The following is a 24,926-nucleotide window of genomic DNA, read 5'->3' as shown; positions in this document are numbered from 1 at the left end:
ATTTTGGGACCGTAGCATGTTCAATAAGTTTTTTGTAAATAAGTTGTGTCTTACCTTTACAAATACATGTCCACACAATGGGCTCTGTCATAATAACATGTTTATCAAATTCTAAGCCGATTTTTCTCTGATATTTCTTAACAGCCTGGATTACACCTTGATACGATACAAAATCGCCTCGCACATTTGGATATTTAATTTTAAACGCATTAAAGGATAAGTATCCATTTTGTCCCAAAATATGACCAATCTGAGCTATTCCATTGTCGATCCAGTTTTGAATGTACACTGTCTTTTTATCTCTCCGAATATTAACATTATAATGTAAACATTCTGATACAAAATCGTTAAAGGTTGTAGGGTCACATTTTCCAAGTAGTTTCTTATAATGTTTAAAAACATCGGTCCAAAACGGGTTTTCCATTCTCTGCATCAAAACATTTGCAAATTCCTCTCCTCTCGTGTATCATTTTTTACAAAATGTGGTGACGTTACCGTATGTTTAATACAGACTTCTTATTCGTGTACACATTTAGACGCGTTGTCGTTGTCGTTGTCGTTGGCGCTGTTCTTGTTCATATTTAGGTACTCACTTTTATTTTACAATGTGTCCAATGATAAGGAGATCGTTATGATAAAATCAAGCTTTGAAATGAGCAACTTTGTTCATGTTACCGCATGGTTGCTTTGGGCTGATCGTTTTCAATGCTCTTCGCTCAAATTGACAACACGAAACTTCAGTCTTATTCCTTTTTCTTCTCCGAATAAAAAAATTAATCTAATATTGGTTTGTAGTGAACCTGTAAAAACCATGCCCCTTTTTTCATATTAAATCTTCGAAAATATGCAAACCTCCCTGCCCCGTTACATTCAGAACATATAATCCGTTCATTAAGATACTGACCAACACTAGAATCATGTCTTAACCCTTCACCATAGGCTTGTTGTTTAGAAGTTAAAAAGAATAAACTAACAAATCAGCCTTAAACCGGAGCACGTCTACTTGTGTGTATCCCTTTTTAACTTTGTCTTTCGAATATGCCGAACATCGTGCTTATTTCGGTCATGTTCTGTCAGGACTCGCCAATTCAAGCATTATGTTCGAGTATGGATCCTTAATGCAAAATGGTGTACACATACAAAACGAAATCATAATTGTATAAAGTTTTGTTTAAGCCATCAATTAATTTCATACTACACATAAGAACAAAGTGTGACCTAGCCGGACGGCCGGACACTACTCTTTCCTAAGACTCCTGATTACTCAGCGGAGCCAAAACTTGAAGCGAACATATTATGCTTATTTGTATAGTGAGTTTAATCACTGAATAAAAAGATCATTAATATCTGCGAAGTGGTTTTGTTGGTACGTGTAGATTTACAAAAAGATTGTGATGTCTGTGGATGTGGCGACGGGGGTTGTCATCCGGTGTGTGTGTGTGTGTGTGTGTGTGTGTGTGTGTGTGTGTGTTTGTGTGTGTGTGTGTGTGTGTGTGTGTGTGTGTGCTAGTGTACGTGCGTTAGTGTGTCTGCGTCTGTTCGTATGTGTGTTGTCACTTTTCTTTCCAAACCCGCTCTGTTCATAATTATCACGTTACAAACCAGTGAGCACACGCCAGCAGATCATGCAGCACCATGCCACCAGCCCTTCAATCAAAACAAGGACAGTGCAATCATATCAATACTCTATACCCAAGCCGACCAATGATTCAATCGGGAATTTCCAGTGGCACACAATCTACTCAACATTCAATCAACTCAACTCAACTCAACTCAAATTTTATTGGCTTCAATTTTTACATAGAAGAATTTGTCTTGCGCTTGGGATTAAGACATAGGCAGAAAGTAAGAGTATAACATATAAAGCATTCATATCACATTTCATGTATCACACACAGTAATCACTAGTATAGGCCTAGGCATACAGATATCACATTGTCCCTGTATCACACATGCAAATAAATAATATCACATTTTCCACGTATCACACACAATATATACATTACATAACATACAGCAATCAGTGTAACATTTGGCTCGGTTGACGCTTTGACCAAGCTTTTATGACACGGAAAATAGTTTTTTACAATTCGTTCTTTACCTCAAGTTGGAATAAAAAAAACTAAACTTCAGTGTAATTACCCATCAGCCACCACTAGCACTTCTCCTCCCTCCCTTCCCCCACTTCACTGGGACGCCACACCCAAGGGGAATCCCCTAGAAAGAAGAGCTAGCAGTCCCTTATCGCGGAAGAAACGAGTGCATTACATTTCTCACGCGGATCTCTAACTCTAAATACTGTTGCTTTTAATATAGCAATTTACTGCATGGCTATCATCAAACATAAGCATCAAAGAACCCAATGTTTGTGCATTCGAATCTTCACCCAGTATTCCTACGCCAGGTAACCAACAACAAACGACGCCATGTTTGTGTACGGTGTCGTTTCCTGATCACTGCATCACAGTGATAGATCGCCCATCTTCACCCATCAACATTTTCTCTTCTGTCAAGATGTCTGTGTTTGCACCATGAAGGCGGTAAGTGTGACTTTCAGGCAACGACAATCTTCATCGTCTTCCATTGCTCACAGTAAGACTGCATTGTGCAAGCGTTGTAGAAAATTAGGCTAGCTTGGCTTTAACGTTTCTTCACTTTTTGGGCGAAGCTTATTCACTGGATTTTACCAAAAACTTTGTCAAATATTATGTGTAAAATGAAATAGATATTTTCGGAAACTCCAGCGGAGACTTGTTGCGGGAAATGTTTCCACAACTGGGAAGGTGTCAAACAGTGTCACGGTCCTATAGCAAAGAACTTGACCTACGTCGTAGGCCTACCTGCCCTTATTTTTAGGATGACATATTTTCATGTAGTCCGTTATTTATATGTACAATCTGGATTTGTATCTGCAAACCCATCTCCCTTTCTCACAACCTTTTTTGTACCCAAAGAGACATCAAACGGATTATTCTTACCAATTCATCTGAAAATTTAACCAGAAGAAATAAAGGGTATGCGCTGGTAAACGGCCTAGGCCCTTTCATGGTCAGAATTGTTTCTAGAAACGTTTCTACGCTTGTGAAAATACTGCATTGTTGGCACAAGACTTACCTACCTTTTGCTTTGCCTTTGTGATGAAGAAAATGTTGGATGTTTCAGCAAACGTGTGGAAAAATGCAGTAGCCTGATTTGATTTGTGCGTCCTTTTACGTGTTTATTCTTTTTCATTTGTAGTTCACGCTTTCTTTACTCAGTGACTTGCATACATCAGAACCTCATAAAATACCCGAATACACTTTATTTTAGTGGTAAGCAAATAATATTTTCCTTCAGAATAAACCCTTTTGCCAGTTTACACATAACGCCAAAATACAGAATTCAGCTAATACTTAAAACATCAAACACAGCCCCCCAAAAAGCTTACTTTACCGAACACTAGTAAACAGTGTGTGCTCTTCACACCTATCACCATTTTCAGCTTTATTTTTGTATTATCAAATTTTTCTTGGATATCCTGGCAAACAAGATTTATTTTTTTTCTCTTGAGTATTTGTTAACAGCACTGACAAGAAACTATGTCCATTATACGAAACAATGGTCAGTTTGAAACCCTTCACGTCAATTCAATAAAGGCAAAAACAGCATATAAGCTTATATATCACGACCACAGGAGCTTGTATCAAATCGCCGGTCGATCATTATCTACAGTCCACTACTACGACATACTACTACTATATACTACAAGGAATATAACGCAGAGTGCTCCGCACTGCCGACTCGCTCCGTTTCAAGCTTTCTACATCACTTTCTGCACCCCCTTCCCGAACGCACGAACCTCACACACAAACAAAAATGATTAAGCTTTCACTTCATGCAACAAACTCGAAATAACCATTCACCAACTTCGAGAAGTTTGTCAAGAACGGGGTCGGTGTCCACACCACTCCATGAGAGGAACCTCGAGCCTCGACGAATCGAAAGTGGAACTCGCGCTGATGTTTTCCGCTTTTCGTACGCTCTCAAGGGTGTACAGCATTCTAGCGGCCTGCAATTAGTCCAATATAACTGATGAGGGACACAGCAGCCTCAAACCCCGTGAAATGATACACAAAACATTCTCTTTGAGCTTAACATTGCGAAGATCGAAACCTACCGGCAGTTAACCAGGTTCAAAGGCCACAAAAGGTTACATCCGGAGCGTTCCGCAGTAAAAGTTTTACAGCGCATGCTCAGAAAACCGTCTGCTCCGGCAATGGGCGTTCTTTGACCGCCCGTTCGACTTGTCCGATGGAAGAAGCACGGGAATTAGTCGAGCTTGGACACAACGTCATTATTCTTAGACAAGCAGGTATGTACACTTCTTAACTTTACTTTTGTTGATGAACAGGCTTTAAACTTACCCGAAGTTTAGATTAAAAGAGAACTTAGACGATTTACCAGTGTTCGTAACATGACTCTAGTCTAAAAGAAATGTTGGCTGTTGTTGTTGAAGAAACAGCAAGCTTTAACTTAAAATAAAGTTCATTCCTGGTTTATAATGCCCCCAGGTAAACTCAAGAACCACAATAGGTTTCCAAACGTACGTAATGTTCGTCTGCAGTGATCGTTTCACTTTGTAAAACGCGGTCGTTATGATTATGGCTCCTCCCACTGTTAGCCCCGCCTCTCCGTCTCTTTGAGAATCAAGATTCAAGATGGCTAGCAGCCCCCTGCTTAGTTGACCTACTTTCATGGACAAGCATACGATTCTGACTGGAGGGTTGCAGTGGTGGTTAGTTCCAGAATCAAGACATGTCAGCTAGTAATGGCTAGTTTTGGGGTTACATCTGCAGTCACTTGTTTTTGTTTGTTTGTTTGCTTGTTATTTAATTTTTTTAATTATATTGAAGACTGTTACATGGAAGAATTTGTTTTAATGCGTTTTATTGTTGTTTGCTTGTTTTTATAAACTAGCTGTGCTGGAAGCTGAAAGTTGTAGCTTTTTAAGTCAACTAAATTATGTGTGCAATGTAAATGCAAAATTAATTTGCCCAGAGAAAAAAAGTTTATTTCTGTGGTTGAGTTCAAGTACAAGTGATTTTTTCTCTAAAACATTCAAACAGTCATGAATTAACTTCAAATTTAGACTGACCTCACCAGTCGTCTGTTTCTTACAGGCGAGGAAAGGCGAGATTGGCGAGTAGGGCGAGGAAGTACCATTTCTTGGGCACATCTCGCCGCGAGTGACGCTAGAATTCTCGCCTCAAACGCTAGGTAGCTTTAGGCTTGCTCGCTTGGCGAGAAAACATGGCGGCCACTCAGCTGCCCATCCAACTAGCTGTCCACGACTTGTTTTTTTACCGACCAGTGCAGTTTAATTCTTGTGTAGCTAGCCACCAAACCGTTTCATAGACAATCTCGCCTCCTATTTTCACGAGTGGCTAGCCGAAAGAATATCTCGCCTGAAAGAAACACGCGACAAAAATCACACACTCAGGAAAGAGTAAATTCTTTGTTTTTAAACATATTTATTACATACATGTATGTATCACAGTTTTAACATGTATATCAATTTTGATTATAACTCGTCAGCATTATACTTGTCTCGTCTAAATATCGGACCCTATTGCTACGATGAAAACACAATAGCGTTTATATAGCTATTCTGACATTAAATTCTGTGTTAAAATCATGTTTTTGTCAGCAACAATTACCAGAATGCATGAAGTCACGGAAATAACCGAACATTGAAAAACCCGCGGACATGTATTACGGAGACAACTCAAGATAACCGGATGTTTAGCATTTCGTCAATATGCTAGGAATCATATGACGTCATGACGTATCATGCTTGCTTATGTGTTTTCGAAAGTCTGACTTCTGTTGGGAATTCGCGTGGTGATCGAAGACTGCGGTAAATCTGTAGATGATAAGAGAACAAGGATAGTCTCAGAAGAAACGCCTAAATGTTTCAGACCGGTAACTTCATTTCAACATAGCACTATACAATGGACGTTAAATGTGACAGGAGAGTTTGCTGATTTTGTGTTCATTGGAGAGATCGTCTGCTAGAATCAGAGATAGGTCGCTTCAGATTGCAGCTTCTGGAAATTTGCAAGGTTTGTTGCCTGTTAAAGAACTGGATTTTACACGTAATGTGTATCATGTACAGTAAGCAACAACAAAAACACACACAAAGCAAATGGCATCGTCTGTCAACTAGTCACAGAAACAAACCTGGCGAGGTATGCGTGTACTTTATACACGTGGAGGAAACCGGAACCATGCGTCTTTGTTATTGCCGATATGCTTTTGGATATTGGCAAAAATGGCCAACTTCCTTAGCGTTATGCTTTGATGATCGGAAAAGGGATGTGTGAGACCATCCAATCACAGCCCCCATATTCCCCCACGTGTCCATCAGAATAGCTATATAAAGTAATGATAGTTGTCTGCTAGGCAGTGTTTTTTTTTTATTTACTTTTAAAAAATCTGAGTTTTGTTATATAATTGTGTTTTTAGATACAACAGGCAGAAGCCTCTGGGTATGTCTGGCCAGCTGCAGGAATTCCACGCGACTGATGAAGGAGATGTAAGTTCTTTGAAGAACACCCGTGCCCCAAAGATCCTGTGGCTCAAAAAAGATTGTCCAGTTATGCTGATCCGCAACATAAGCGACCGGTTAGTCAACGGCAGTCTTGGCCATGTTGTGGACCTCCACCATGACAAAGTGGTTGTCCACTTTGAGAAGACCAACATGACAGTGGAGTTGAGCCGTACTGCTTTCTCAGGTATGCCTGTGTTTTTTTGTTTACCTCAATTTTTACTGAGTTGACATTTTATTTTGTCATCAAAAGGCATCATTTTCATGAGTTTTCATTTACAGTGGGCCGTCGCGATATAACCTTGAATGGTTGAAAACGACGTTAAACACCAAATAAAGAAAGTAAAGAAAGATTTACAGTGGGCACCCCCACCCCGCTTTTTTGAGACAATTCAAAATCTGACACATTAAGCTCTTAAAAAAAGAGGGAGGGTAAATATAGAGAGATTATGAACTAACAGAGAAATCTTGGTCTTAAAAGGGAGGGTAAATATAGACAGATTATGAACTAACAGAGAAATCTTGGTCTTAAAAGGGAGGAATAAGTTTTAAATTGAGGGGTCTAAAAAGGGGGGTTCCACTGTAAAATAAACTGGGTACAATTAAAAAAATAAACATCTTGGTTCATAAAGATGAAACAAACAACAATATGCTTCCCTCAAACAGGCTGGTCGGACAAGAAACCACCATTCATCTCGCATTGTTTATATGGATGGAATATTTGATATCGTCAATTATTACACAATGTACTCTGATTTTATCTTCAAAGTGGAACCTGACTTCTAAGATCTTCAACATTCTCAGAAAAACAGGTATTGGAACAGGAGGGAGTCTTAAAATAGATGTGAATTGTGAGAGGTTATGAGAAAAAGAATCTGAGAAAATAGCCTTATAGCTTTCTGTACTACATGCATTTCTGGCGGGCTAGTAACTTTCTTGTTGGCGAGTTAAAATTTCAAGATTTGGCCATCCCTGATAATGATATGTATACATGTATTAATAAGATTGTGACTTTCATTTTGTTTGTAGTCCATGCCTGATCCTCGACAAAAGGACATTGCTGTGAGGCATCAGTTTCCAGTACTTCCTAGCTTCGCACTGACCATCCACAAAGCTCAAGGACTGACACTTGAAAGGTAGCTTGCAATTGACAATGTTTGAAAATAACTCTACCAGGATTTGCAAGTGTTTGAGAGTTGCGCCCCGCTTTAGTGATGTCCGGTTCCAGAGAGCCAAACAAGAATAATATGTGGTCGACCAGTTAAAACTGAGCACCTATGTTTCCCAAACTCCCATGATCTCAACAAACACATGACTAGGTTATTTTCTGCAATTGCTTTTTTTAACGGCATGGTCAACAACAAATTTGTGCTTTCGCTTGCAGTTCAATATTTTAAAAAACAACTCCTGTAAATCTGGTACGACACAGCAAGCCATGTATTATTCTCTATTCATTCCCCCCTCTGTTTCTTTCTCTCTGTACACTTGTATGGCTAGTTATTTTTCGGTAACTTACCCAGCAACCAAAATCACTTACCCAACATGCCTGAATCCTCGACAGCACACAGGTTTAGGAGCTAGACTTTGTGGGATCTACTTTTGCGATTGTAGCAAACAATACAAACATACCGCATTTAAATTAACAACTGCAGGCTTGAACACATGAATCGTATAAAATCCATGAGTGCGGTTGTTTTCTGAATCTAAATCTGCCGTGCACAAACGTTCAACACAAGCTAATTCCCAACGCAACTATAACTCTCATACTTTGTCTAGCGACAAGAGTCGTTCCCCTTTCAAATTTCTTTTCACTCAGTTTCTTCGACAAAAACTGCAATCCCATGGTCAGTTTTTAACAATATTTCATTTTATAAACAGATCACACGCAACCAAATGCACACATTCCATCAATTTAAAGAACATAAAGCGGTTTCATACACTAATTTGCCCCAGAAAACTTAACTTTTAACATTGGAAAAGGCAAAAAAGGCATGTGAAATGTCATAGGAAAAGCATGTAACTTTGGCAAAATGAAGGGTTTATTGAAGTGGATATTAAATCTGAGTATTCAAAAAGGCTTTATCAGGTCGAGTATATATTTTTCTCGTGTCTTTCAGGTTCCAAACTACATATGCTGAGGACACAACCAATGAGCTATGTGAAGAAGACTTCCACTGGAAAGGATGGAGTCTGATCAGGTCAACCCCTAGACGACGACCCAGATGTTGATCTGGACTGCACTCCACTGGAGTTCAAGGCAGTTCTTGCAGTACAAAATGCTGCAGAAAAAGTGTAAACAGGTTTTCTGCAGTAAAACAACAGCACTGTTTTACTGCAGCATTCTTGATTTCAATTTTACGTTGCTCTCGTAAAAGATGACATTATGCAGAAATGCAGCAGAAACAAACAGTTTTTCTCCAGCATTTCTGTTTTTCTGCAGAATAACTGAATAAAGTCATAATCCGCTAAGGATACAAATGTCCTAGCTCTTCAGCATCAATAGGACATTTGACCGCTTTCAGACATTTCAATAGGACATCAGAATTGTTTCATTTTCAAGAATGACGCTCGTCGTGTTACCCCCTGTTTTTGACACTAATGTAGCACGTTGAATAGCCAAACGTTGAATAGCCAAACGTGTTCAGCTTTTGTTGAACTTTGGCAGGCTTTAGTTTTATTATTTGGTGGCATAACTAAGTGCGCTTCGTCAAAATGTCTTGAACTGAAAGCAAAAGCAGACGCAAGACTAAGTCAGTTGGAGTTGTCTCCCATACTCCTAACTTTAATGTGCTGCAGAAAAGTGTCACCCAAACGCAAGATCTGCATTGCACAACTTTAGTGCACCTTATGCAAGAGTGCTTGGGCCCCCCCCCCCCCCCCCCCCCCCCCCCCTACCCGCGGGTTAGGGGGAGTCCCATATTGGTTGGGACGAGGAAGAATTTACCTGATGCACCCCAGCATGTCGTAAGAGGCGACTAAGGGATTCTGTTTCTCCTTTTACCCTTGTTAAGTGTTTCTTGTATAGAATATAGTCAATGTTTGTAAAGATTTTAGTCAAGCAGTATGTAAGAAATGTTAAGTCCTTTGTACTGGAAACTTGCATTCTCCCAGTAAGGTAATATATTGTACTACGTTGCAAGCCCCTGGAGCAAATTTTTTATTAGTGCTTTTGTGAACAAGAAACAATTGACAAGTGGCTCTATCCCATCTCCCCTCTTTCCCTGTCGCGATATAACCTTGAATGGTTGAAAATGACGTTAAACACCAAATAAAGAAAGAAAGAGTGCTTGGTCGCTTTTTGAAAATGTGTATCTTGAAAGGAACATTAACGAATATCGCGCTGTCCGAAGGAATTGAGTTCTTATGGACAATGTCAGCGCTCAGTTCAAAACGATAGGACATGTGACCGCCATGCGGCAATGTGAATTGGACATTTGAGCCTCTATGGACAATAAAGTGTTTTTATTGTTATTGTTATTGTTATGTTGAAATAACATTATAAGGTCTCTACAGTGTGGGGACTATGCTGCATTATTTTATGGTCTGTAATTTCATTAATGTCCTTATGATTTCTGATGGTTACTTTTGCAAGCATGAATTTAATTAGTACCATACAAGTAATGTGCTTATTTCAAGAATGTTAAATGTTACCTGGATGTTGTTATGCCTTCATGGTAATTGACAGTGCAAACAGCAAAATGTAATGAATCGTCTAGAATGTTAGGAAATATGCAAGTAGTAAGTGGTAAAGTTACATTGTGTGAAAGGATTATCTGCCTTGCTTTGACAATAAATGTTTTATTTTGTTAGTTTGTTATTCGAAATATTCTTAAATTCATTTCCTTTGCTGAAGCAAAAATTAAATTCAGCTACAGAAACAACATTACATGTGTCTTGTCTTAATAGATGGTTGGACGAATTGTGTTTTGTGTTTTAATTGGAAAAAAATATAATTAACTCTGTGGTAAAGTATTGAAAAAGATTGTAATTCAATCAAGTTGGCATTTTAATGAAACAGATACTGTGATTGGTCAGAATGCTCCAACTAATTCAAAATTACCTGTCACTAATTGTCGATAACCACTTGCTAAACAAGAGGCGAAGCCTTCAAGGCTCCCGTAAGAAATCAACAAACAGTAACATAACAAAAACTCACTCACTCCGTAACACACACACACAAACACACACACACACACACACACACACACACACGCACACACACACACACACGCACACACACACACACAGTTAAAACTAACGCATCATATCAACTCCATGTATAATTTTCAAAAGAAGGCAAACAGATAAAATGACTAGGGTAATAGGTTAGGTACCTGCCATGTGGGCACTTTTTCCACTGCTGTCCTCAGTCCTATCCTTTTCATCAAGACTTGTCACCATGCCGAGTAGATCTAAATTCGGAAGTCTTCATGTGGCTGAGGCATATATCTGACATAGCGTCGATCTTGTTGTAGGTTAACCTCCTTTCTGAAACAAATGGCAAAATGCGATTAGTTATGATGACTACAACCTACACAAATATAAACAGTGTTTTGAAACAGAATAGTCAGGTTATACAAGCCACTTTACCTATGCAGCATGGTAACCCTACAATATGTGAAACATGTCGACTGCAGCAGCCTGGTTCTTAAAATAATTCTGACGGTCAACACAGCCAGAAATGCCAACAAAGACAAGAAAGCTGTGGCAAGGTAAGCTTACCAAACGTTACATAGCGAATCATATGATAGTGCGTAAACAGCAAACAGTAGATCTACAATCAAAGAGAGGATCGAGTCTGGAATGAAACGCGATACAGATCTAGCATTCAAAAACTGTCTTTCACGTTCAAGGAAGTTGTTGCAAAGTACTTAAGACTTACTAAATTGTACAGACAAAACCATGACAGTGCATGTTTTGAATCTGAGGAAAAAATCGTGATCATTTTGACTTTGAGAACAGATTCATTCCGTTTCCTTATATCTGCATGTTCAAGTAAATGGTGGACAGTTTTTTTCGGGCAGAGTAAACTTAACTTGAGACTCTACTGCAAGTCTTGAAATTCACATAAATCGAACCACGAGCAAAGACATCCAAACATTACAGGCACTTTAGATCAACTCATTTCACTAGAGGTGACTGCCTAGCACTGTGTTTGACATCCGTGTCTGCTGAAATAAAAAGAAATTAAAACAAAACGGATTAACAGTAGGTGACACGTTATCAGAGTGGGAGACACTAGATCTGTCTCTGAACTTACCGGGATAAGGCTGCAAGATCGACACTGACTGCCGCGCTTTCGACAGCTCTTCCTCGCGTGGACATTGGAAACACGCTGTGCAGATCAAATTGTAGGAAATCTCCCTTTGGTATCTTCTTTATTTACTTTTCTGGAGCTTAGAAACCGAACAACATGAAATCGTCTTCCCCGGCGAATCGGCGAGGTGAGAACTGGACCATAATCCTTCGCGCGACCCCTGACCTGATCTTGACACCTGACCTGCCGTCTACATGCCAAACACGACACAAATCAGTCAACTGCTTGTACCCCTTCAAAACCCCCCACCACCCGTTTTCTTTGGATACACGCTTTAACTACACACATGCCGACACAATGTTGATCATTGCTTCAATAATTTGAAGATGGTGCTTGAAAATTAACCACGTGAAATGAGTATTTCGGTGTTTAGCCAAAAATGTTAAAGTTTCTACCACAGACATACACACATACATACATACGCACGCACGCACAGACAGACAAAGTTTACCATCGCATAGGCTACACTTACGTGAGCCAAAAAGCCATTAGCTACCTGCTGGCAAGGCGCATTGATACAGTCTCAACTATTGTCTCGGTTAGCTTTGAGGGTCATTTTACAAGGAAATATGAAGGCCAGCGAAATACCGAGACCATAAGGTATGCAAAGTGATGTAAGTTGATGCATGAATTCTTCCTGACTACGTCAGTCAATTCCAAACATCGCTTTTGTGATGAAAAGAATTTGTTTTGAGTTAGCTGTCCAGAAACCCGTCAAAAAATAAGGGAAAATGTATGTGAAAGAAAACAAAACAGGAGCAAAGTGATAAGATAGGAATACAGAGACATATTTCTTGGGACTTGACCCTTGCAGTTGCAGGTAGGTGGACTGAAAGTAGTGTGTGAACAGAACAGAACCAATTCTGTCTGTTTACCATCGCATTAAAGCAGGAAAGAGATCGTCGTCAGATTGAATTACAACATAATCCCTCTGTCAGGCTTCAATTAGCTTTGGTCGGGCGTCAATCCACGATGACGACCTCTAAGTTTCAAATGGAAGCATGTTAATGTGTAATTATAAAACACTTAGACATAGAAATCTTCATTATTTGAAAAATGAAATAGCCTAGATGTTGTAACTTAGCACACGCCTCAACATATCTTCATATAATTAAAAAATGAAACATCACAAATTAAGATTATTTAATCCAAACGGAGACTTATATTAAAAAGATAACTCATAACAATAAAAATCAAAACTTTACTAAATGTAAAAATACCTGATTTTTGTGTGTGTACTTGTTTGTATATATATCTATTCTTTCAGTCCTTCATGATTCTCTCTACTGCACATTCAGTCAGAATGTGAAGAAAAACACTCCTTGTACTTTGATAATAAATCAGAACAGCCATTCTGAAAAAGACCCCCCACCCCACTCAAACATACACTCACATATTACAATAACTGTACATTTACACCTTCTGAAGATGGCAGTTTTTCCCATTGCTGGTCAAAAAAAGGGGAGGGGTCCAAAACAGCACATTAATTTTGTTAGGCTGTCTCTGTCACACACACACACACACACTCACACACACACTCACATCATAATCATTAACATAAGTACTTACCATGTTAATAACTTCATCCTTGCTTCGATGATAACTTGTTAATAATTTTTCCTTTCGATTTATTTACAACCAATCAAAAAAAAGCTTTCTATTATTCTTTTTAACCAATCGAAACGTCACGCGCTTTTTGACTGCCGATTGCAGGCGGAAATGACCTTCTGTATTCGTCCGAAGGAAACGGCTGAGTCAAAATATTAAGCGCAAAGAGAATGTTTTGTCTATCATTTCACGTGTTTGGGGGCTCCTGTGTCCCTCATCAGTTATATTGGACTAATTGCAGGCCGCTAGAATGTTGTACACCCTTGAGAGCGTACGAAAAGCGGAAAACATCAGCGCGAGTTCCACTTTCGATTCGTCGAGGCTCCAGGTTCCTCTCATGGAGTGGTGTGGACACCGACCCCGTTCTTGACAAACTTCTCGAAGTTGGTGAATGGTTATTTCGAGTTTGTTGCATGAAGTGAAAGCTTAATCATTTTTGTTTGTGTGTGAGGTTCGTGCGTTCGGGAAGGGGGTGCAGAAAGTGATGTAGAAAGCTTGAAACGGAGCGAGTCGGCAGTGCGGAGCACTCTGCGTTATATTCCTTGTAGTATATAGTAGTAGTATGTCGTAGTAGTGGACTGTAGATAATGATCGACCGGCGATTTGATACAAGCTCCTGTGATCACGACTGTTCTCAACTTGTGTTTTAGTGTGAGTTAAAAATAGCCCAGCAGAGGGAATAGTTTGGCTACCAACAGTTGCAGCCAGCACACTGTTAAGCTCGCTTGTCAGTTATACCCAACTGCTTCCGCGCTACACTGGGAGATTGGCCTTCTCAGTGCATAGCACTGAGAGAGCTACTAGCTGCTGTGTTATCTGCTGTGGGGAAAGGATGGGTGCTAAAAATAGCCTGCAGCTAGAGTAGCAGAAATAAATCCCTTTGAACAGCCGAGATAATTATGTATCAGTTCTACACTGTAACCATCAACGAAAAGAAAGAGTCGATCCTCCAGCAAACCTGAAAGCCATGTTCACTGTTGCAGTAAACCTTCCTGGTCTGTCACCGACACTGGTGACAAAATGAAAACTCCCGGAGAGGAGGAGCCCTCTTCTCACGACACCATTCCACACACTGTGCCACACCCTCCCGATGGTATCGCCAGCCCTACCAACAGTGCTGAGGACTTTACACAGCCTCCAGTCGACCTCTCTCAGGCTTCTGACCACAACACTCCCCGAGGCACGGTACAGCACCATGACTATCATCACTCTACCGAGCCAACACAACTGGCTCAGCCCATGGACGTGGAAGCGTCGTTCCCTCAGAACAGGATGGAAGCCAGTGTTGCAGGAGCGGTGGCACCAGGCTACACAACCAACTCCAGTAAGTACTGCAACACTCTACCGTACACTCTGAGGTACTAGGCGCCCTATGATGCCTCTCAATACATCCGTCTAGAAGACATAAATGTTTCATCAACCTGCATTGTTTACTTTCCGAAAAAAAACACGCTGATGCTTATGCAGCTGTTCTTGTTTGTGGTGATGGTGGTGTTGTCGATGGGTTGGTTATTGGTGAGAAAATAGCCAAGCATGTTTGCTGAAAACATCTACATATCATCGTCTTCCTTTCGTTCTTTGGAAACTGTCGTTTTCAGCTCAACCGTAATGTTAATTTAGCATGGTCATCATTATCCAAGTAGAAACAAACTCAAACGTACAACAACATAATGCATTGGCATTCGCTAATTTCTTTCAGACGAAGCACCGGTACACATTTACAAGCAGTCCAAGTGTCAGACCAACATTGCTGAGACCATCAACAGCTCGAACACCTTCAAGATCGACCAGGTCCACAACCAGGTCCACAACCAGGTCCACAACCACAACCTGGTCCACAACGAGCAGCATGTGCACCAACCCCACATTACCTTCAACATATCTCGCGCTTATATAACTGGAGATCAAGAGATTCCCTTCCAAGCTGTCACAGGTACGGTGGGGATAGAACTAATTTTGTCTACAAATGGTTGTGTAGTCGAGCATTATGCCAAGTTCATAAGATTGTCATGGTTGCTTACATGTTGAAGTGATGAGAAAAAGAGGTAAAACATATTCGACCTACTAATCCACCCCCACCCCCCCCCCCCCCCCTTATCCGCAGGAATATACAATTTTAGACCCATTTTACTGATGTGTTTTCTAATTGCACTATCAATACAGCTGGCTTTCATTGTGTTTTTAAGGTGCAACGGAACATGGAGCACTGTCCAGTGAAGACAACGAGGCAGTTGACAACATGGTCACCACAGACAGCTTCAGAAGGGCGCTGGACATCCTGACAACAGGGGAACGTCTGCTGTTACTGTCAGCACACCCAGGTCTTACCAGACAGTCTTTTCTCTCCGCTCTACGCCGTCAGTACCGTAAGAAGGGCTACACAGTGTATGATCTCAGCTGTGTCAGTGACTGGGATAAGAAGGGGCCTGTAGAGAGGGGGAGTCTTGTGATCTTGGACTGTGCCTTTGGGGATGTCCGCCTTGACAGGGAACAGTACCACAGGTTCTATAAGCACAGTTTGTACAGCATCAATAGTTTGACCACCAAGCTTGTCTTTGTTGTCTATCCCCCCGTGTTGCTTGAGCTTCAGCAGTATGATCGTGCCTCTGTCCGTCCTCTGCTCAACAGCGTGGAGCTTGTAGAGCTAGGTCAAGATCCTCTTCTTTCAGTTGAGCCCTACAAAGACCTCTTGGTGCGCATGCTCCGTGACCCCAATCATGGACTGATACTGGGAGCTCTTTTTGCTCTGACCATGCAAGGTCAAGGCTTCTTCTCGGACAACACGGGTCAAGCACAACCACCATTGGAACGTCTTGGTTTCAGCGACTACTCGGACGCTCAGCTAGAGGAGTATGCCAGTCTCCTGAAAGGTTTCCTTCTGGCGCACAGAGGAAGAGGGTTCATCAACAGGGAAGTCTATGATGCTGTTGGACTGGCCTTTGCTGACACCTACCTGAAGTCAGTACTGGTGCAAGTTTGTGACACCATGCATCTCGTACAGTTTGTGCGAACAGAACACCCAGTTGAGAAAGACCCTCTGCTAATGCGAAGAATGTACGAGGAAATGGTTAGAGGACGTCTACCTGAGCTGATTCAGCACCCTTGTCTTCACAGCGAACAGTTTCTGTGTGGATTTGAGGCGTTCTGCAGAGAGAACAACTGCCTGCAAGCTGTCATTGGTGCACTGGATCCTGACCACAACTTGCCTCTGCTTTACTGGTCAGTGTGGGGATCGTCTGACCGTCTGACTGAATGGTGCCTCGGGATGGTCAACGAACAGAACACGGACAGCAACATCATGTCTGACCACGTCCAGTCTGCAGCCTTCGGGACCGCCCTGCTGAAAGCTCTCCAGATCAGCAATAGTTCACACATGTTTCGTCAACTTTTGAGTAAGATTGCTGACAAACCTTACACACGGAACATGCGCCTTCCACTGCCATGCACAGGTCAACAACACACAGCGGAATTACGCGCAGTCTGTGACAAGATTTCATCGGGCCTCAGGACTAGTCACTTCAGGTACCTTGGTGTCCTTATTCCAAAACACCTCATCACCTCAAAAATGAAAGATGACATCATTCACATTTCTTTCCCACGTCAACATGTCTACCTGACATATCGACTCCTGACAGACCAACAGGTGGACGAACAAGACAGAGAGGGAAACACCTTGCTCCACCTGGCGGCAGACGCAGGACACCTGGAGGCGATCAAAATGGCGGTCAGTAGTGGAGCCTCACTGACGGTGAAAAACGAGGCAAGGAAGACACCGCCACAGCTGGCAAAACAACTACTTGACCAACACAACCAGGACACACAATGCCAAGAGAAATGGACACGTTCCATGTTTGCTGCATGCAAAGTATGTGACGACACAACTGTCAAAGAATGTCTCTGTTACCATGCCACCGTTGACAGCAAAGACGAGAAGGGCTTGACTCCGCTGCACATTGCGTCTAAACACGATCATGCTGATATCGCTTCTCTTCTAGCGGACCTGGATGCGAACCTTAACGCCACGGACAAGTCGGGATTAACTCCACTGCACTATGCCTGTCGTGGACAATGCTTGGAGACAGTGCAACTACTCGTTGAGAGAGGAGGCCTTGTGAATGCTGTGGACCGTAAAGGAACTACTCCTCTACACACAGTATGTAGACATGGTGTCAAAGAAGTCGCTGAGCTTCTGATCCTGCACAATGCACATGTTGATGCGAAGACTTCTATCGGCTGGACGCCTCTGCACCTAGCTTGTGACAAAGGACAGAAAGACATCGCACAACTATTGTTACAGTTCAGGGCTGACATTAATACAACATCAAGCGAAGGCGAAACTCCGCTGCACACGGCATGCGCACGGGGCAACACAGACATTGTGAGACTACTCGTTGCCAACAGAGCAGACGTCAACGTGACAAAAAGTGACAACGACACGCCGCTACACTTTGCATGTCTTGAGAATAACACAGACATCGTGCGACTGCTACTCAACCACGGGGCTGATGTCAACGTTCAGAACAAACATGGTGAAACTGCTCTACATGTTGCATGCCAGCGTGGTAATACAGACGTCGTACGTTTGCTGCTTGGAGACAAGGACACTGTCAGCGTGAGTGATGACGAAGTTAAAAGCCCTTCCACCGTGCTGTGTGGACCACCGGCAAAGGTTAACATCAACATGAAGAACAAGGAGGGTGAGACTGCTCTATACAAGGCGTGTGAAGCTCGTAACACAGCGACTGTACGTCTACTTCTGCAACAGGACGACATCGATGTCAACGCAGCATGTGATGACTGTCTCTCCCCATTACAATTGGCCTGCATGTTGGGTAAAATAGACATCGCTCAGCCTCTTCTGCTACACAACGCTGATGTCAACATGTCTGGTGCACTTGGTCTGACACCCCTGCACTTTGCCTGTCTGCCTAGTCATCTTGACGTCGTCCATCTCCTCCTGCAGCACGGTACAGACGTGAACATCCCTGGCAAACTTTGTACAAGACCCCTGTTGTATGTCGGTGGGAATCAACGCCATGACATCGTTCATCACCTGCTGCATTGCGGTGCGAACGTGAACATCTCTGACAAGGAAAGTGAGACAGTCCTGTTGATGGCCTGCACACACGGCCAACAGGAAATCGTTCAATACGTCTTGCAGCACAACGCCGATATGAACAAGGAAAGGAGTGTGTTGTATGATGCACTGCAAGCAGCACAAATAGAGGGTCACAGAGAAATCGAGCAGCTGCTACTGCAGTTCATGTCTCTCAGTCATCCTGACAGTGTTCCCCGGCAGCCGTCACTACAACTATCAGTACAGTCAGGAGGGATCTCAACAGGAAACTTGTGACCACAATAAACCCAGGACTGTTTGAAAAGACGCTACATTCACGACAGCCTGCTTTATGGTTTTTGACACATAGTGGGTGCAGGCAGACTGATCACCCTGCGCGCGCACGTGTGTGTGTGTGTGTGTGTGTGTGTGTGTGTGTGTGTGTGTGTGTATATGTGTGTGTGTGTGTGTGTGTGTGTGTGGGTATGGGTGTTTAGGTGTGTGCATGTGTGTGTGGGTGGGTGTGGGTGTGTGTGTGTGTGTGTGTGGGTATGGGTATGGGTGTTTAGGTGTGTGTGTGTGTGGGTGGGTGTGGGTGTGTGTGTGTGGGGGGGCTGCTTCTCCCAAAACTACAGGCTATTGATGCTGTGCAAATAGCATTAGCTGTATCGTGTGTACATTTCATGAAGTTCCACACGCATTGTTGGAAGTGATGGGGGGGGGGGGGGGGGCGATTACTCTTTTTACTTTCGGCTTTCTTTTTTTGTTTGTTGCCCCTGTTTCACGATGTGTATTGGCTGTGTGCACACATTTCTTATCCCGCCTTTCATCGACACATCGGGACTGGTGCAGGTTTTTGCAGTGTATAACATTTCATTGTTTTTATATTTTGTTTTTGTAAAACCTTGTGTGTTTTCAACTTTGCCTCTGATAAAAAGGACCAATGTCAAGGTAAAAAGAAGAGTCACAACTGCACACTCTGGAGTGTGTTCAAATAAGGGACGATATTTACCTATGAACAAGTGATGAGAATTGCTGTGGTTACTCCCCTTGTGGTCTACGTTTTTCATTCAGTTTTATTTTGTTTTGTTTGTTTCGGGGTAGTTGTAGGCTGTTTTTGCATTTATTCTACATGCTCTTATCATTCATACACTTAAAATATCGATGTATTGTTTATTGAATTCTGTGTTTGATCAAGGTAACTATTTTTTTTTATTTACTTTTCAAATATCAGCATCTTTTACTATCTATCCACGTTGTTGTGTGTATAACTTAGGCTGACGTTTAATGTGTACATTTTCAGACGCGATGTTGTTATCTTGTTGCACGTGTTCACATCATGAATGACTCGAGGCTGTGCATAGATTCATTGGGCTTTCAAAGTTCTAGTTGATCATTCGGTTATTAATGTTATAGTTAATTTCTTGACACAGAAGATGGCCTGTTTCTTTCCTGTATTCACAAGGGTATTGTTTTTAAAGCGAACATGTTATACTTTTTTGTATTCTCGGGTAAAAAAAATATATAAACAAAGTAGATTGATAAAAAGGTTGTGATGTTGGTGGATGTGGCGATGGAGGTTGTCATCGTGTGCCATTTGGATATTTCTCTCATGGTTAATTGGTTGAAACAGGAGATGGTACGTTACGCCTGTTGCTTCTCGGTATTCACAAGGATGTGATTCCAAGTGCAAACATGTTAAGATTATTTGTATATTCCGATTATCACTGAATAAACAGATCAACAAATACTGCGATGTTATTTCGTTAGTAGATTGACAAAAAGGTTGTGATGTCTGTGGTGATGTATTACTTGTCATGTGTGTGTGTGTGTGTGTGTGTGTGTGTGTGTGTGTGTGTGTGTGTGTGTGTGTGAGTGTGAGTGTGTGAGTGTGTGTGTGTTAATCATCAATTGCCGTGTTGGTATTCATTGAACATGTTTTGTAGTTTGGGAAAACAGAACACGGATTCAATCAACATGAAGTGAAAGAATTGCTCAGTATTCATTATTCTTTACAGATACATGGACTCATAACACAGGGCTGGTACCACAGCTCTTGAACCTTCTTTAACATACAGGGCTGGTACAACAGCTATGGAATCCTGCATAATTGTATGTTACATGCATTCTTCATCATGCAGGGCTGGAACAACAGCTGTCGTTCCCTGTACATGTCACGTGCATTCTTTCTCACCCTACAGGGCTGGTACAACAGCTATGGAATCCTGCACATGTCACATATGATCATGTCCACGACAATGTTGAATTTTTGATTTTGTTAAATAAAATTAAAAGTTATACAATTTCCTGCAGCATGGATCGATCTTAGCTGGACATTATTAGGGCTGCACAAAGTCCGCGTTCCTGCGTTCTTTATTCACTAGATGCCGAAAACACGTAGAAGACATTTGTTGAGGGGGTCCCGGGACGCACTGAACCTAAAAAGAGCGGGTCCCGGGACGCACTAAATATCCGTTATCGCGAGTACCCTATGTACTGTTTTCAGACTAGTTGTTAGCTTACTTACCCAGCACAAATGCCCATTTTATGCGGAAACAACATCGAGAAGAAGGCTGAAGCCGATGCAGATAATGCTGTGCCCGCGCGGCGAAGGTTTTCATCTTGCTGGCGCAAAGGCTTGTCGGGCAAATTGAGCGGTGAACGAACGCTGTGCTCAGATAGATTCAGCGTTGGCAAACACAATGGAAAACAAAATCACACACACACACACACACACACACACACACACACACATACGTGTGTGTGTGTGTGTGTGTGTGTGTGTGTGTGTGTGTGTGTGTGTTTGTGTGTGTGTGTGTGTGCGTGTGTGTGTATATATGTGTATGTTTAATGCAATAGTGCGATATTGTTAAAATGTTCTCCTGGAATATACCCACGAAAATAGACACTTCATATCACGCTATGCGGGATCACAATGTATTATCAGTACACGATGGCTTTGGGGCCCCTGGACTTGGGACCCTCTACAACTCCGCTGAGGGGGTCCATGGACCCTCTAAATAATGAAAGTGGTGGTCCCGGAACCCTCTAGGTGGGCATGGCGCGTCCGTGGGGAGCCGTGATTATTCTTTCAAAACACACAGTTAATTTTCATATCACACTTCAACACAGCCGGTAAGAATACACCAGCAGATGATGCAGCATCAGCTACCAGTTCTTCAATCAACAAAAAGGAAAGTGCAAGCAAATCAATGCTGTGTACCAATGCCGACACATGACTCAATCGGGAAGTCGCACATTCTACTCATCATTAAAACAGTGTCAAATTTGGTTCGCTTAACACGTTGACCAAGCTCTGGAAAAGTAAAAACAATAAAAATAATCATGTGAAATACGGTCTTAATATCACCGTGGAATAAAACATTTAACAAAAACTTAGGTGCAATTACCCGTCAGCCACCTCGGGCACCTCTCCTCCCTCCTACCCCCACCTCACTAGTAAGGCAAGGTCAAGGTAAAGGGGAATCCCCCTGAGTGTAAAGCTGACAGTCTTTATCCGAGTACAAAAATAGTGCGTGGGTTTTTCTTATGCAAATCTCAAACATTCAATGATGTTTCTTACCATTTGACTTAAAATGCGCGGCTATGACATAGGACATAAAAGAGGGTCGATCTGTAGGCAACAACACTAGTGTTTGTTCCTTAGATTCTTCACCCAGTATTCCTAAGCCAGGTAACCAACAACAAACGACGCCATTTTTTGTGTACGGTGCCGTGTCCTGATCCCTGCATCACAGTGATAGATCGCCCATCTTCACCCATCAACATCATTTTCTGTTCTGTCAAGATCTCTGTGTTTGCACCATGAAAGCGGTAAGTGGGACTTTCAGGCAACGCCAATCTTCACCGTCTGTCACTGCGTGTAGTAAAAAGTAAGACTGCACTGTGGAAGTGCTGTAGAATATGCAATGGCTGAGCAATTTATTTCTAAACGTTTTTCATTTGATATTGCTAAACACTGTGTCTGTCAACACATTTCTCATCACTTTACTCGGATGTGTATTGCTGCAGGAAACATTTCTACAATTCGCAAGATGTTACATAGTGCCACAGTCCCGGCGATCGATAGTGAAGAACCTACGTCATACCCACCTATATCTTTAGGATGACATATTGTCATGCAGTCTGTTGTTTATATATTTATACAATCTGGAACTCCATCTGCTCACTTTCTCACAACCTTGTTTTACCTTTAGAGACGCCAAATGATTAGGTATTGCCAATTCGTGTGGAGTGAAAATGAAAATGCAGCAGGGAAGAATTAAAAAGTATGCGTTGGAAAACGGCCTAGGCTTTTCATTGTCAGAACTATTTTTAGAAACTTGTCAACGTGTGTGACAATATTGTCAGCAAGAGACTGACCTACTTTTTCCTTAGCCTTTTATAATGCAGAAACGGTTGGATAATAACCTCTAGTTTATGCAGCATAGCCTGATTTTATGTGTGTATACTTTTACATGTTTATTATTTTTCTTTACGTAGTTCACGCTTTCTTTATTCATTCACCTGCATACATCAGAATCGTTCATGATACCCGAGTTCAATGGCTTTTAGTGATGAGCAAATAATCATTTCCTTGAAAATGAACCCTCTTGCATTAAAACAACTTAATGCCACTATACAGAACTCAGTAAAAAAAAAAAACCATTAAAGATAAAACACTTAACTGAACAATCGAACGTTATTAACCAGTCTGTGCACCTCAATCATATATCACTTCGTCAGTTTGATTTTTGTATTATCATTGTTTTCTTGAATTTCTTGGAAACCGGTTTTCTTTTCTCTCGAGATTTTGTTCACAACACCGGCAAGAGACTATCTCTACTATACGAAATAATTTTCAAATTAAAACCCATCACTTCTATTCAATAGAGGACTATCCAAAAAGTCATGTTTAATGTTACAGTAAACCTCGCTTGTCTGTCACCGACACTGGTGACAAAATGGAAACTCCCGGAGAGAAGGAAACCTCTTTTCACGACACCATTCCACACACTGTGCCACACCCACCCGATGGTATCGCCAGCCCTACCAACAGTGCTGAGGACTTTACACAGCCTCCAGTCGACCTCTCTCAGGCTTCTGACCACAACACTCCACGAGGCACGGTGCAGCACCATGACTATGATCACTCTACCGTGCCAACACAACTGGCTCAGCCCATGGACGTGGACGCGTCGTTCCCTCGGGACAGGATGGAAGCCAGTGTTGCAGGAGCGATGGCCCCAGGCTACACAACCAACAGTAAGTACTGATACTCTCAAGTTAACTAATTTCTCACATACGGTTTTAGGACTTTACTCTGCCTGTACAGCAGATGTCAGTGTTCTCATGTGTGTCTCATTAACGCTCTGTTTTCCAGATCAGCAACAGCTGGAAATACACAATCACTCAGAGGGCCCCACCAACATTGCGGAAACCATCAACAGTTCAAACTACATCAAGATCAAGGACTTTCACAACCCGGTTCACAATGACAACCGGGTTCACAATAACAACCTACACGTGCATCAGCACAAAGCTCGCATCACTTACGTGATCAACGCTGTCACTGCTGGAGAACAACGTAATCATTTGCTGGCCGTGACAGGTAACTGAAAACATATTTGATTTTTAATATTAAATACAGTGCGGTCATATCACATCCATTCAACTAAAAGCTATATAACGCAACTGATGATTCAATATGTTCGATTTTCAATGGGGTTTTATATTGTGTGCGTGCGTTTGTTTTGTTAAGGCCAAAAAAAAAAAATTGTCTGTTTCTGGTAACATGGCTAAAAAAAATAGGGTCGGTAGGTCGGGATTTTTTTTTTATTTTTTTATTTTTTATTTTTTAACCCCAAATGTAGACCAATAAAACTAACTTTAAAAATCGCGCAAAGAGACTGGATTCACTATATATAGAGACAAGACACTCAACACATTTACAAATCGTCAGCGGACTTTCGTTTTCACACGTTTTTGTTGTTCATTTTCTCACCCTGTCCTTTACCACCAAAAAAACCCCAAAAACTTTTTGAGTTTGGAAAAAAAAAAGTTTAGGGTCGGCGCCGAAATTTAGGGTCGGTCAGGTGACCAGAAACAGACAATTTTTTTTTTTTGGCCTAATGTTCTTTCTTCACGTGCTTCGATGTGCTGTCCTGTTGTGACTTTTTTCAGAATGTCGTCAAGAGGTATGCTCGGTTCAAATAAAATCTAGTATCAAACTTACCGTTATCTCACTGTCAACATCTTCAATATTGTGACAAGTGATATGGCTCTTCTCTCTCCACACTACACACAGACATCCTGAAACGAAATTAAACAGTTGTTTTATTACCACAGCGGCAGGTCAA

General features: G+C 41.7%; 2 protein-coding genes and 1 long non-coding RNA gene across 3 annotated transcripts in view; all 3 read left to right on the top strand.

The window, feature by feature from the left end:
- The first annotated feature begins 4,000 nt into the window (after positions 1 to 4,000).
- LOC138948548 (uncharacterized) lies at positions 4,001 to 8,804 on the top strand. The gene is made up of 4 exons (XR_011450007.1): positions 4,001 to 4,351; positions 6,505 to 6,773; positions 7,616 to 7,722; positions 8,704 to 8,804. It is a non-coding gene; the product is annotated as an uncharacterized lncRNA (long non-coding RNA).
- Positions 8,805 to 14,502: 5,698 nt separating this feature from the next.
- On the top strand, positions 14,503 to 19,039 carry LOC138948521 (uncharacterized). The gene is made up of 3 exons (XM_070320073.1): positions 14,503 to 14,835; positions 15,211 to 15,444; positions 15,698 to 19,039. Exons 1-3 carry the CDS (start codon positions 14,532 to 14,534, stop codon positions 18,862 to 18,864), a joined length of 3,705 nt encoding a protein of 1,234 aa, XP_070176174.1. The 5' UTR covers positions 14,503 to 14,531; the 3' UTR covers positions 18,865 to 19,039.
- Positions 19,040 to 23,526: 4,487 nt separating this feature from the next.
- The window catches only part of LOC138948519 (uncharacterized), a 30,838-nt gene continuing 29,438 nt past the window's right edge, over positions 23,527 to 24,926 (top strand). The window contains exons 1-2 of the mRNA XM_070320070.1: positions 23,527 to 23,832; positions 23,951 to 24,178. Of these exons, the coding sequence (XP_070176171.1) occupies positions 23,532 to 23,832; positions 23,951 to 24,178 (529 nt within the window). The 5' untranslated portion in view covers positions 23,527 to 23,531. The remainder of the gene's footprint in view (positions 23,833 to 23,950; positions 24,179 to 24,926) is intronic.

The sequence above is a fragment of the Littorina saxatilis genome, linkage group LG15, assembly GCF_037325665.1.
Source record: "Littorina saxatilis isolate snail1 linkage group LG15, US_GU_Lsax_2.0, whole genome shotgun sequence".
Classification (NCBI taxonomy): domain Eukaryota; kingdom Metazoa; phylum Mollusca; class Gastropoda; order Littorinimorpha; family Littorinidae; genus Littorina; species Littorina saxatilis.
The sequence above is the reverse complement of the archived record's forward strand: the minus strand, read 5'-3'. Positions and strand labels throughout refer to the sequence as shown.